General features: G+C 47.0%; 1 protein-coding gene across 1 annotated transcript in view; it reads left to right on the top strand.

Annotated features, from left to right (window-relative positions):
* The first annotated feature begins 806 nt into the window (after window positions 1-806).
* fbxl20 (F-box and leucine-rich repeat protein 20) overlaps window positions 807-14,235 on the top strand; it is a 38,752-nt gene continuing 25,323 nt past the window's right edge. The window contains exons 1-11 of the mRNA XM_058377799.1: window positions 807-1,316; window positions 3,486-3,547; window positions 4,051-4,105; window positions 4,222-4,296; window positions 4,453-4,547; window positions 5,702-5,770; window positions 5,859-5,954; window positions 7,473-7,599; window positions 7,701-7,775; window positions 8,096-8,226; window positions 8,298-8,358. Of these exons, the coding sequence (XP_058233782.1) occupies window positions 1,275-1,316; window positions 3,486-3,547; window positions 4,051-4,105; window positions 4,222-4,296; window positions 4,453-4,547; window positions 5,702-5,770; window positions 5,859-5,954; window positions 7,473-7,599; window positions 7,701-7,775; window positions 8,096-8,226; window positions 8,298-8,358 (888 nt within the window). The 5' untranslated portion in view covers window positions 807-1,274. The remainder of the gene's footprint in view (window positions 1,317-3,485; window positions 3,548-4,050; window positions 4,106-4,221; window positions 4,297-4,452; window positions 4,548-5,701; window positions 5,771-5,858; window positions 5,955-7,472; window positions 7,600-7,700; window positions 7,776-8,095; window positions 8,227-8,297; window positions 8,359-14,235) is intronic.

The following is a 14,235-nucleotide window of genomic DNA, read 5'->3' as shown; positions in this document are numbered from 1 at the left end:
TATGTTCATGCTTTTCTCTCGAAAGTTATGTTGTGTTCTTGACAATATTTCTTCCGTGTTGGATCATGGTCCAGCCGACAAAAGTTCCGCTTTTGTTTGACAAAGTTATATAATTAAATATATTCATTAATTAATGCATAACATATTAAGACGTGGATTTGTGTTGAATATCCAGAGAGAGACTATTTTATTTGATATCTCAAAAAAAAAAAAACAATTCCGCGTTTGTATACAAGCTGACTTCCGCGTACATCATTTCCGGTGTGTGCACGCACAGTTCAGTGTTGTGGTTTTCCTGGAAAAAAACAGGACATTTAAATGCATATGTAAACATCGTACATTTGTTTTAAAGAAAAAGAATCAACAACTGTTTGCTAAAATGAACTAATAGAAGAATATAAATGTCGGGATTGTGTTAGATCTGGGTGAAATCCCGCGGGTTTATGTGTTTAATGATAGAAACTCCAGACTGATCTGAGATCGATTCCAGCTTTACATCAGGAAAGAAAAAATGAATCAATTAATCTAATTAAGAATCCGTCATAATTGGTAGAACAGTTATTAATTTCCCCTGTAGTTTAATGATGAAATGAAACATTCAGCCAGGATTTCAGTGGAGGTCCGAACACCCAGAATCCCCTGCTTTGTTTACAAACCTGAAAATCGGTGTAAAGTGACTTTAAAGATAAAAGCGCGTGATCCTGGGTGTGTGTGACATGTGACAGTGTGATGTTCGGTGTAGAGCTGCAGGTCTGCGTGTCTTAGTGTGTGTGTGTGTGTGTGTGTGTGTGTGTGTGTGTGTGTGTGTGTGTGTGTGTGTGTGTGTGAGAGAGAGAGAGAGAGAGAGAGAGACTGAGACTGCGACTGCGACTGCATGTACTTCTGAGCGCTAATTAAAAGACAAAGCTCCAGGAAGCTGAAGGAGAGAAGAGTATGGGGTTAGGTTCGGGGATGAGTCTGTGAGAGTTAGGTAGAGGAGTGTGTGTGATGTTACTGGGGTAAAGGGGGGAGAGCAGGAGGAGGAGGAGGAGGAGGAGGAGATCTGCAGTGAAACCCAGCAGATAAGCTCGGCTTAATTCCAGCTCAGGAGCGGCTCCGAGCTGTTACTGAAAAAAGGAAATAATTTGTGGTCATTTTGTGGGACATATGGGAGAATGAGCAGGACACGAAGCCTTCATATCGCCAGAAGCGGGACACAGAGGTCGATTTTGCCCTTTTAATCCAGCGGATCATTAGCAGATCGAGTCATCTCACCGAAATAGTCCGGCTGTGTAATGGGGAAGGAGGTGAACGGGGTGTCGAGGAGTCGCTTTGAGGTGAGACTGGCTTCATCAAGCACATGATTATCACCGGATTATTGTGGGATTAGTGAATTTCTGTCTGTTAGATCAGTGTTTCGGGCCTGTTTGTCCGAACTATCAGCTGTTTCCTCTTTGTGTGTGTGTGTGTGTGTGTGTGTTCACGCTTCTCCAGCTCGCAGCATTGTGCAGCTCAGTATTTCCTCTTAGGCCGAGTTGTTTATTTATGATGACTTTAATATCAACACCTCCTTTAATCACTCACACAAACCTCCTGAAAGACGAATCATTTTATTGTGGGATATTAAAATGTTACACGCGGTCCATTTTGTTTGCCTGCTTTCCTTCCCTTCTTTTGTGCCGTTTATCAAAACAAACGCGCCGCATGTCACACACACACACTTTTCTCACAAGTCGGGAAAAAACACACTACTTTATACACTTTAAAAATCAAACTTCATCACGAGCCAAATTTAAGCTCATAAAACCGGACTGTCGTAAAGACGGCGCGCGCGCGCACACACACGCTCGTGAGGCCTGGACTCCTAAAAAAACAGAAACATATCATTCAGAAATGTGACACTGCGTTTTAAAGGCAGAGAAGAGAGTCCGGGTTTGTCTCCGCACACTGTCACTGTGGTCTCGCGCTCGGGCTCTACACTGTCATGTCGCGTGCTTTAAGGCAACATCATAGCTTCGTGTTGTGTTGTGTTGTGTTGTGTTGTGTCGTGTCGTGTGTTATAACGTCAGAGTGGCCGTGTATGTTTGTGCTGCTGTGTCACTAATCCTCAGCCCTCAGCTACGGATCGATTAGCCGATTTATTTCTACACACACACGAAAGTAAACAGAGGCAGGCTCGGTGGGGTTTAGCATTCAGGCTAACTCAGTGGGGTGCCCATGTGGGGTGGCAGTGTGGGGGCAGAAACACGCTGACCAGGTTGGGGGGGGTATGTCATCGTGTTTATAGAAAAAAAAGTTGTCTGCAGAATGAAAGAAAATGACTGACAATTCCGTCTAAACCTCTACAGCGGAGCAGTGGCAAATAAAGTCAGTCTGTTTTGGAGTAATTAATCTCCAGCTCGTTAGATGATCTCCAGACAGTTGTTCTGTGAAAACTCTATTTTGTTTTTGTCTTGTGTCAGATGGAACACGCTAAAAAAGTGAAATCTGTTAGAATGCTAACGTTCAGAATTACAAGCAGGACTCGCGGTCACCTGATCCAACACACCTCACTGGTTCATTTAACAGTCAGAATATAATGTCGCCATGACCACCATCACTAACGTTAGCTATGTTAACTTTTATGCTAGCAAACGGCGAACTGCCAGGATACTCACCAGCCTGAACATCCACCGATCTTCTCGACGTGGACCTGATGAGTTCCTGTGATTTTTATAGATGGATTCCGACTCACTTCTTTTTTAACATTACACGCTAATTCCTGTTTCATATCAATGACAAGAAAGAAAATAAATAAGATGAGAGATTTCATTAGGGCAAAAGTAATGGCACCCTGTAGCAGTAGGAACACTGATCTTCAGCTTTATTTCTTTTACAGTTTTGATCACACACACACACTGCAGCAGGGTGTAATTAAATGTGTAAAATTAAAGCTAATTCATCAGGAACACAGAGCTAGCGGTCCTGATTAGTGTTTGGTGTCTTTGTAGGGATTTAACTCTATATATTTATGCACAACACTACAGCTAGCAGGCTAATAACTTTCTAACAACACAAAAGCCATCAGATCCTTCAGTACGGTCACATCCACAGTCTGTTGTCAGTTCAGAGGATAAACTGAGAGATGAGAACATGTGTGCTAGCTTCTCCCAGTGTAAACAAGCTGCTAACTGAGGCTAGCAAGTTCTGCTCACGAGTACATAGCTGTTAAGTCTTTAAGTGTTATTTAGAAAAGTAAACACAAATTGCACATGGAGGTGAAACACAATTATCAAGAACATCAACATTTTAGATGTGTGGTTAAATCCTAAATAAAACAATTCTGTATGATTTAAGATCTGTGTGATTTTCACTTAGCATCGATCACTAATCTGAATCACATGTGTTCCGCCTGGCTGAGGACCCGCAGTGTTGTGTCACGGTGAAATTTATGAAACCTCATGTTGATCTTAAGATCAGCTGCTCTTTTGTAGCTTACATGCAAATAAATGTTTTCTCTTCCTCAGATGTTCTCAAACAACGACGAGGCCATCATCAACAAGAAGCTGCCAAAGGAACTGCTATTACGGTGAGATGGGGGGTGGCGTGGCGGGGGGGAGATGGGGGGGAATGGGGGGTGGCGGGGGGGAGATGGGGGGGAAGGGGGGGGTGGCGGGGGGGAGATGGGGGGAAGGGGGGGTGGCGGGGGGGAGATGGGGGGAAGGGGGGTGGCGGGGGGAGATGGGGGGATTCATAACATCACAGTAAATTAAATAAATATATTTCTCTTGTCAATTATTTATATTTTATGTTTATAAATATATATATGTGTGTGTTTTATGTTTATATTTATGTTTATGTTTATATTTATTTTATATTTATTTTATATTTATATTATTATGGTTGTCAGTTAATTGACATGAGTGATGAGGCTAATGTCACTAACAGACTCTTCTGGCCACCAGATTAGTGTGGACAGGAGCTGCTGTGGTCTCACACTATTATTATTATTATTATTATTATTATTTATAAACTCATAAACTATTAGGAAATCTTTTATCAGCTCTCTTCATCCCAATTTCCCTTTTCTAGAATTTTCTCCTTTCTGGACGTGGTCACCCTCTGTCGCTGCGCACAAGTGTCTCGGGTGAGTGTGTGTCTGTGTGTATGAATGAGAGATTGAGAAAGATTTACTTTTAAGGGTGTTTACATCAGACTCCCTTCTGATTCATAAAAAAAATTGTGTGCGCGCGTGTTCCTCAGTCGTGGAACGTTCTGGCTCTAGATGGCAGTAACTGGCAGCGCATTGACCTCTTCGACTTTCAGAGGGACATCGAGGTAAGCACACACACACACAGTATAAATATATGCATGTTCTTATACTCTTCTTATTTGTTTAGTGATATTAAAGCAGACCTCTTAATATTACATCTTTTGGCGCGCGCGTGCGTGCGTGTGTGTGTGTGTGTGTGTGTGTGTGTGTGTGCAATTCAGGGTCGTGTGGTAGAGAATATTTCAAAGCGATGTGGAGGTTTCCTGAGGAAGCTCAGTCTCCGAGGCTGTTTAGGTGTGGGAGACAGCGCACTCAGGTACATACACAGACGCACACGCACACACACACACACACACACACACACACACACACACACTTTTCCATCCATTCACTCATCCTTCACTCTTTTTCTCTATCCATCCTGTTTTCTTCCCCTCTCTTTCCTTTCTGCATTTCATCCCTCTTTCCCACCATTTGTGGTGTGTCTGTGGTGTGTCTGTGGTGTGTCTGTGGTGTGTCTGTGGTGTGTCTGTGGTGTGCCCAGTGTGTCTGTGGTGTGTCTGTGGTGTGTCTGTGGTGTGTCTGTGGTGTGCCCAGTGTGTCTGTGGTGTGTCTGTGGTGTGTCTGTGGTGTGTCTGTGGTGTGCCCGGTGTGTCTGTGGTGTGTCTGTGGTGTGTCTGTGGTGTGTCTGTGGTGTGTCTGTGGTGTGTCTGTGGTGTGCCCAGTGTGTCTGTGCTGTGTCTGTGGTGTGTCTAGTGTGCCCAGTGTGTCTGTGCTGTGTCTAGTGTGCCCAGTGTGTCTGTGATGTGTCTGTGGTGTGCCCAGTAATGTGTCTGTAATGTCTGTGGTGTGTCTAGTTTGCCCAGTGTGTCTGTGGTGTGTCTGTAATGTGTCTAGTGTGTCCGTAATGTGTCTAGTGTGTCTGTGGTGTGTCTGTGGTGTGTCTGTGGTGTGTCTGTAGTGTGTGTGGTGTGTCTGTAATGTGTCTAGTGTGTCTGTGGTGTGTCTAGTGTGTCTGTGGTGTGTCTGTAGTGTGTGTGGTGTGTCTGTAGTGTGTGTGGTGTGTCTGTAGTGTGTGTGGTGTGTCTGTAATGTGTCTAGTGTGTCTGTAATGTGTCTAGTGTGTCTGTAGTGTGTGTGTGGTGTGTCTGTGGTGTGTAGTGTGTCTGGTGTCTGTAGTGTGTTGTGTTTGTTGTGTGTGTGTGTGTTTGTTGTGTGTCTGGTGTGTGTGTGTGTGTGTGTTTGTAGTGTGTCTGTTGTGTATCTGTTGTGTGTGTGTGTGTTTGTAGTGTGTCTGTTGTGTATCTGTTGTGTGTGTGTTTGTAGTGTGTCTGGTGTGTATTGTGTGTTTGTAGTGTGTTTGTGTGTGTATTGTGTGTCTGTAGTGTTTGTTGTGTATCTGTTGTGTGTGTTGTGTGTCTGTGTCTCTCTCTGGTCTCAGTAACTAGCAGTGTTGTGTTTTTGTTGCAGAGCGTTTGCGCAGAACTGCAGAAACATCGAGCTGCTCAGTCTGAACGGCTGCACAAAGATCACAGACAGGTGTGTGTGTGTGTGTGTGTGTGTCTAATATGTATTTGGATGATACTTGGCCCTAAATTCTAAACTGTGTGTGTGTTTCTCTGTGCAGTACCTGTAACAGTCTGAGTAAATTCTGTCCCAAACTGAAGCACTTGGATCTTGCCTCCTGCACCTCCATCACCAACCTGTCTCTCAAAGCACTCAGGTGAGTCTCTCTCTCTCTCTCTCACACACACACACACACACACACACACACACACACACACTTTTCTGTCCTCTTTACACGTCTACAGTACTGTAACACTATGAGTGTGAACCAGAGCAGAAACAGTTCCACATTCTGGGTTCCTCTCCTGGTTCCTTTCTGAACTTCCCACACAGATGAACATACACTATATTGCCAAAAGTATTCGCTCCCCCATCCAAATAATCAGAATCAGGTGTTCCAATCACTTCCATGGCCACAGGTGTATAAAATCAAGCACCTAGGCATGCAGACTGTTTTTACAAACATTTGTGAAAGAATGGGTCGCTCTCAGGAGCTCAGTGAATTCCAGCGTGGAACTGTGATAGGATGCCACCTGTGCAACAAATCCAGTCGTGAAATTTCCTCGCTCCTAAATATTCCACAGTCAACTGTCAGCTGTATTATAAGAACGTGGAAGTGTTTGGGAACGACAGCAACTCAGCCACGAAGTGGTAGGCCACGTAAACTGACGGAGCGGGGTCAGTGGATGCTGAGGCGCATAGTGCGAAGAGGTCGCCAACTTTCTGCAGAGTCAATCGCTACAGACCTCCAAACTTCATGTGGCCTTCAGATGAGCTCAAGAACAGTGCGCAGAGAGCTTCATGGAATGGGTTTCCATGGCCGAGCAGCTGCATCCAAGCCATACATCACCAAGTGCAATGCAAAGCGTCGGATGCAGTGGTGTAAAGCACGCCGCCACTGGACTCTAGAGCAGTGGAGACGCGTTCTCTGGAGGGACGAATCGCGCTTCTCCATCTGGCAATCTGATGGACGAGTCTGGGTTTGGCGGTTGCCAGGAGAACGGTACTTGTCTGACTGCATTGTGCCAAGTGTAAAGTTTGGTGGAGGGGGGATTATGGTGTGGGGTTGTTTTTCAGGAGCTGGGCTTGGCCCCTTAGTTCCAGTGAAAGGAACTCTGAATGCTTCAGCATACCAAGACATTTTGGACCATTCCATGCTCCCAACTTTGTGGGAACAGTTTGGAGCTGGCCCCTTCCTCTTCCAACATGACTGTGCACCAGTGACCAAAGCAAGGTCCATAAAGACATGGATGACAGAGTCTGGTGTGGATGAACTTGACTGGCCTGCACAGAGTCCTGACCTCAACCCGATAGAACACCTTTGGGATGAATTAGAGCGGAGACTGAGAGCCAGACCTTCTCGTCCAACATCAGTGTGTGACCTCACAAATGCGCTTCTGGAAGAATGGTCAAAAATTCCCATCAACACACTCCTAAACCTTGTGGACAGCCTTCCCAGAAGAGTTGAAGCTGTTATAGCTGCAAAGGGTGGACCGACGTCATATTGAACCCTATGGATTAGGAATGGGATGTCACTTAAGTTCATATGCGAGTCAAGGCAGGTGAACGAATACTTTTGGCAATATAGTGTATGTCTATGTAGAAGTGGTCAGTAAGACTGATGGGTGAATGCAGATGACCACACCTGGTTTCTGTTCTTCTTCTTGTTCTGTAGTGAGGGCTGTCCGATGTTGGAGCAGCTGAACATCTCGTGGTGTGATCAGGTGACCAAAGACGGCATCCAGGCTCTGGTCCGCTGTTGTCCGGGGCTGAAGGGCCTCTTCCTCAAAGGCTGCACACAGGTACTTCTGAACCTCCAGGTTCTCCTGATCGTTTCCATAGTAACAGTTCCTTCACAGGCACCACTGAACAGTTCCTGATGTGAGTCTGTTCTCTTGTCTAGCTGGAAGACGAGGCTCTGAAACACATCGGTGCTCACTGTCCAGAACTGGTCACTCTCAACCTACAGACATGTTCAGTAAGACCAACACACACACGCACGCACCAGATGTAGCTGAGGAGTTAATCTTGAAGAATCTTATCTAGTCTAGAAGATGGTATCAGAACCATTTTGTGGCAGTGAGGAACCTTTAATGAAGGAACCTGTAGAACCCCTGAAGAACCCTTATGTTCCTCAGAACTTTAACCTTCAGCTCCTGGTTCCTTCAGGGTTCCTTCAGGGTTTATTGAGTAATAAAAGGTTCTTAGCTTGCTACATAGGAACCCTTATCATGACCAAACACCTGTAGAAACTTTAAGGGTTCTGGATTTTGTGTGTGTGTGTGTGTGTGAGAGCAGCAGATCACAGATGAAGGCTTGATAACGATTTGTCGAGGTTGTCATCGGCTGCAGTCTCTGTGTGTGTCCGGCTGCGCAAACATCACAGACGCCATTCTAAACGCTCTGGGACAGAACTGCCCTCGCCTCAGGTATTAAAACACACACACACACACACACACACACACAAACACTAACATAAATCTCTCTCTCTGTGTCTCAGAATATTAGAGGTGGCTCGCTGTTCACAGCTCACAGACATCGGCTTTACCACACTCGCACGGGTGAGTGACACACACACACACACAAACACACAGACAAACATTCTTCTAAAGTACTGTAGGTGTGTGTGCATGCATTACAGTACAGTGTGTGTGTGTACAGTACACTAGGGGTGTGTGTACATTACAGTAGGTGTGTGTATGTACAGTACAGTAGGGGTGTGTGTATGTACAGTACACTAGGGGTGTACATGTGGGGTGTGGGGGTGTGTGTACAGTACAGTAGGGGTGTGGGGGGGTGTACAGTACAGTAGGGGGGTGGGTGTGTACAGTACAGTAGGGGTGTGTGTGTGTGTACAGTACAGTAGGGGGCTGTGTGTGTGTACAGTACAGTAGGGGGGTGGGTGTGTACAGTACAGTAGGGGGGTGGGTGTGTATAGTACAGTAGGGGGGTGTGTGTGTGTACAGTACAGTAGGGGTGTGTGTACAGTACAGTAGGGGTGTGTGTACAGTACAGTAGGGGGGTGGGTGTGTACAGTACAGTAGGGGGATGGGTGTGTACAGTACAGTAGGGGGGTGTGTGTGTACAGTACAGTAGGGGTGTGTGTGTACAGTACAGTAGGGGTGTGTGTGTGTGTACAGTACAGTAGGGGGGGTGTGTACAGTAGGGGTGTGTGTGTGTGTGTGTGTGTATACAGTACAGTAGGGGTGTGTGTGTACAGTACAGTAGGGGTGTGTGTGTGTGTGTGTGTGTGTACAGTACAGTAGGGGTGTGTGTGTGTGTACAGTACAGTAGGGGTGTGTGTGTGTGTGTACAGTACAGTAGGGGGGTGTGTGTACAGTAGGGGTGTGTGTGTGTGTGTATACAGTACAGTAGGGGTGTGTGTGTACAGTACAGTAGGGGTGTGTGTGTACAGTACAGTAGGGGTGTGTGTGTGTGTACAGTACAGTAGGGGTGTGTGTGTACAGTACAGTAGGGGTGTGTGTGTGTACAGTACAGTAGGGGTGTGTGTGTACAGTACAGTAGGGGTGTGTGTGTACAGTACAGTAGGGGTGTGTGTGTGTACAGTACAGTAGGGGTGTGTGTACAGTACAGTAGGGGTGTGTGTGTGTACAGTACAGTAGGGGTGGGTGGGTGTGTACAGTACAGTAGGGGTGTGGGTGTGTACAGTACAGTAGGGGTGTGGGTGTACAGTACAGTAGGGGGGGGTGTACAGTACAGTAGGGGTGTGTGTGTGTACAGTACAGTAGGGGGGGGTGTACAGTACAGTAGGTGTGTGTACAGTACAGTAGGGGGGTGGGTGTGTACAGTACAGTAGGGGGGTGTGTGTGTACAGTACAGTAGGGGGGTGTGTGTACAGTACAGTAGGGGTGTGTGTGTACAGTACAGTAGGGGTGTGTGTACAGTACAGTAGGGGGGTGTGTGTACAGTAGGGGTGTGTGTGTGTGTGTGTGTATACAGTACAGTAGGGGTGTGTGTGTACAGTACACTAGGGGTGTGTGTGTGTACAGTACAGTAGGGGTGTGTGTGTGTGTACAGTACAGTAGGTGTGTGTGTGTGTGTACAGTACAGTAGGGGTGTGTGTGTACAGTACAGTAGGGGTGTGTGTGTACAGTACAGTAGGGGTGTGTGTGTGTGTACAGTACAGTAGGGGGGTGTGTACAGTACAGTAGGGGTGGGTGGGTGTGTACAGTACAGTAGGGGGGTGTGTACAGTACAGTAGGGGGGTGTGTGTGTACAGTACAGTAGGGGTGTGGGGGGGTGTACAGTACAGTAGGGGGGTGTGTACAGTACAGTAGGGGTGTGTGTGTGTACAGTACAGTAGGGGTGGGTGTGTGTGTACATTACAGTAGGGGTGTGTACAGTACAGTAGGGGGGTGTGTACAGTACAGTAGGGGGGTGTGTACAGTACAGTAGGGGTGTGTGTGTACAGTACTGTAGGGGGGTGGGTGTGTGTACAGTACAGTAGGGGTGTGTGTGTGTACAGTACAGTAGGGGTGTGTGTGTGTGTGTACAGTACAGTAGGGGTGTGTACAATACAGAAGGGGTGTGTGTGTGTACAGTACAGTAGGGGGGTGTGTGTGTACAGTACAGTAGGGGGGTGTGTGTACAGTACAGTAGGGGTGTGTGTGTGTGTACAGTACAGTAGGGGGGTGTGTGTACAGTAGGGGTGTGTGTGTGTGTATACAGTACAGTAGGGGTGTGTGTGTACAGTACAGTAGGGGTGTGTGTGTGTGTGTGTACAGTACAGTACAGTAGGGGTGTGTGTGTGTGTACAGTAGAGTAGGGGTGTGTGTGTGTGTGTACAGTACAGTAGGGGGGTGTGTGTAGAGTAGGCGGGTGTGTGTGTGTGGATACAGGACAGTAGGGGTGTGTGTGTACAGTACAGTAGGGGTGTGTGTGTACAGTACAGTAGGGGTGTGTACAGTACAGTAGGGGTGTGTGTACAGTACAGTAGGGGGGGGTGTACAGTACAGTAGGGGTGTGTACAGTACAGTAGGGGTGTGTGTGTACAGTACAGTAGGGGTGTGTGTGTACAGTACAGTAGGGGTGTGTGTTTGTACAATACAGTAGGGGTGTGTGTGTGTACAGTAGGGGTGGGTGTGTACAGTACAGTAGGGGTGGGTGTGTACAGTACAGTAGGGGTGGGTGTACAGTACAGTAGGGGTGTGTGTGTACAGTAGGGGTGGGTGTGTACAGTAGGGGTGTGTGTGTACAGTAGGGGTGTGTGTGTGTACAGTACAGTAGGGGTGGGTGTGTGTACAGTACAGTAGGGGTGGGTGGGTGTACAGTACAGTAGGGGGGTGTGTGTGTACAGTACAGTAGGGGTGGGTGTGTGTACAGTACAGTAGGGGTGGGTGTGTGTACAGTACAGTAGGGGTGGGTGTGTACAGTACAGTAGGGGTGGGTGTGTGTACAGTACAGTAGGGGGGTGGGTGTGTATAGTACAGTAGGGGTGTGTGTGTGTACAGTACAGTAGGGGGTGTGTACATTACAGTAGGGGTGTGTACATTACAGTAGGGGTGTGTGTGTACAGTACAGTAGGGGGTGTGTACAGTACAGTAGGGGGTGTGTACATTACAGTAGGGGTGTGTACATTACAGTAGGGGTGTGGGTGTGTACAGTATAGTAGGGGGGTGTGTGTACATTACAGTAGGGGTGTGGGTGTGTACAGTATAGTAGTGGGGTGTGGGTGTGTACAGTACAGTAGGGGGGTGTGGGTGTGTACAGTACAGTAGGGTGTGTGTGTGTGTACATTACAGTAGGGGTGGGTGTGTATGTGTACAATACAGTAGGGGTGTGTGTGTATGTGTACAATACAGTAGGGGTGTGTGTGTGTGTACATTACAGTAGGGGTGTGTGTGTGTGTGTGTACATTACAGTAGTGGTGTGTACATTACAGTAGTGGTGTGTACAGTATAGTAGGGGGGTGTGTGTGTGTACAGTACAGTAGGGGGTGTGTACATTACAGTAGGGGTGTGTGTGTACAGTACAGTAGGGGGTGTGTACAGTACAGTAGGGGGTGTGTACATTACAGTAGGGGTGTGTACATTACAGTAGGGGTGTGTACAGTACAGTAGGGGGTGTGGGTGTGTACAGTATAGTAGTGGGGTGTGTGTACATTACAGTAGGGGTGTGGGTGTGTACAGTATAGTAGTGGGGTGTGGGTGTGTACAGTACAGTAGGGGGGTGTGGGTGTGTACAGTACAGTAGGGGGTGTGTGTGTGTACATTACAGTAGGGGTGGGTGTGTGTGTGTACATTACAGTAGGGGTGGGTGTGTATGTGTACAATACAGTAGGGGTGTGTGTGTGTGTGTACATTACAGTAGGGGTGTGTGTGTGTGTGTACATTACAGTAGGGGTGTGTGTGTGTGTGTGTACATTACAGTAGGGGTGTGTGTGTACATTACAATAGGGGTGTGTGTACAGTACAGTAGGGGTGTGTGTACAGTACAGTAGGGGTGTGTGTGTGTGTGTGTGTACAGTAGGGGTGTGTGTGTGTACAGTACAGTAGGGGTGTGTGTACAGTACAGTAGGGGGGTGTGTGTACAGTACAGTAGGGGGGTGTGTGTACAGTACAGTAGGGGTGTGTGTGTACAGTGCGGGGGGGGGGTGTGTGTACAGTACAGTAGGGGGGTGTGTGTACAGTACAGTAGGGGGGTGTGTGTACAGTGGGGTGAGTGTGTACAGTACAGTAGGGTGGTGTGTGTACAGTACAGTAGGGGTGTGTGTGTACAGTACAGTAGGGGTGTGTGTACAGTACAGTAGGGGTGTGTGTGTACAGTAGGGGGGGGTGTGTGTACAGTGGGGGGTGTGTGTACAGTACAGTGGGGGGTGTGTGTACAGTACAGTAGGGGGGTGTGTGTACAGTACAGTAGGGGTGTGTGTGTACAGTACAGTAGGGGGGGGTGTGTGTACAGTGGGGGTTATGTGTACAGTACAGTAGTGGGGTCTGTGTACAGTACAGTAGGGGTGTGTGTGTGTACAGTACAGTAGGGGTGTGTGTGTACAGTAGGGGTGTGTGTGTGTACAGTATTGTGTGTATGTGTACAGTAGTGTGTGTGTGTACAGTAGAATGAACTGTGTGTGTGTACAGTTGTGTGTGTGTGTGTGTACAGTAGAGTCGACAGTTGTGTGTGTGTGTGTGTGTGTATAATTGTCTGTGTGTTTGTACGTGTGTGCAGTAGAGTGGACAGTAGTGTGTGTGTGTGTTCAGTAGTGTGTATGTGTATAGTTGTCTGTGTGTGTATGTGTGTACAGTAGAGTGGATAGTAGTGTGTTTGTGTACAGTTGTGTGTGTGTGTGTGTGTGTGTGTGTTCAGTAGTGTGTGTGTGTGTGTGTACAGTGTTGTGTGTGTGTGTGTGTGTGTGTGTGTGTGTGTGTGTACGTGTGTACAGTAGAGTGGACAGTAGTGTGTGTGTACAGTTGTATGTGTACAGTACTGTGTGTGTGTGTACAGTAGAGTGGACAGTAGTGTTTGTGTACAGTAGAGTGTGTGTGTGTACGTGTGTACAGCAGAGTGGACAGTAGTGTGTTTGTGTACAGTCGAGTGTGTGTGTGTGTGTGTGTACGTGTGTACAGTAGAGTGGACAGTAGTGTGTTTGTGTACAGTTGTATGTGTGTACAGTAGAGTGTGTGTGTACAGTAGAGTGGACAGTAGTGTGTTTGTGTACAGTTGTATGTGTGTACAGTAGTGTGTGTGTACAGTTGTGTGTGTACAGTTGTGTGTGTGTGTACAGTTGTGTGTGTGTGTACAGTTGTGTGTGTGTACAGTTGTGTGTGTGTACAGTTGTGTGTGTGTACAGTTGTGTCTGTGTGTACAGTTGTCTGTGTGTGTACAGTTGTGTCTGTGTGTGTACAGTTGTGTCTGTGTGTGTACAGTTGTCTGTGTGTGTACAGTTGTGTCTGTGTGTGTACAGTTGTGTCTGTGTGTGTACAGTTGTGTGTGTGTGTACAGTTGTGTGTGTGTGTGTGTGTACAGTTGTGTCTGTGTGTACAGTTGTGTCTGTGTGTACAGTTGTGTCTGTGTGTACAGTTGTGTCTGTGTGTACAGTTGTCTGTGTGTGTACAGTTGTCTGTGTGTGTACAGTTGTGTGTGTGTGTACAATAGTGTGTTTGTGTGTGTGTGTGTACAGTTGTGTCTGTGTGTGTGTGTGTGTGTGTGTACAGTTGTGTGTGTGTGTGTGTGTGTGTACAGTTGTGTGTGTGTGTGTGTGTGTGTGTGTGTGTACAGTAGTGTGTGTGTGTGTGTGTGTGTGTACAGTAGTGTGTTTGTGTGTGTGTGTACAGTAGTGTGTTTGTGTGTGTGTGTGTGTGTACAGTAGTGTGTTTGTGTGTGTGTGTACAGTAGTGTGTGTACAGTGTTGTGTGTGTGTGTGTGTGTGTGTGTGTGTGTGTGTGTGTATATGGAGTTTGTTGTGTATGAACATGAATGTT

This window comes from Hemibagrus wyckioides, linkage group LG24 (assembly GCF_019097595.1).
Source record: "Hemibagrus wyckioides isolate EC202008001 linkage group LG24, SWU_Hwy_1.0, whole genome shotgun sequence".
Lineage (NCBI taxonomy): Eukaryota > Metazoa > Chordata > Actinopteri > Siluriformes > Bagridae > Hemibagrus > Hemibagrus wyckioides.
The sequence above is the reverse complement of the archived record's forward strand: the minus strand, read 5'-3'. Positions and strand labels throughout refer to the sequence as shown.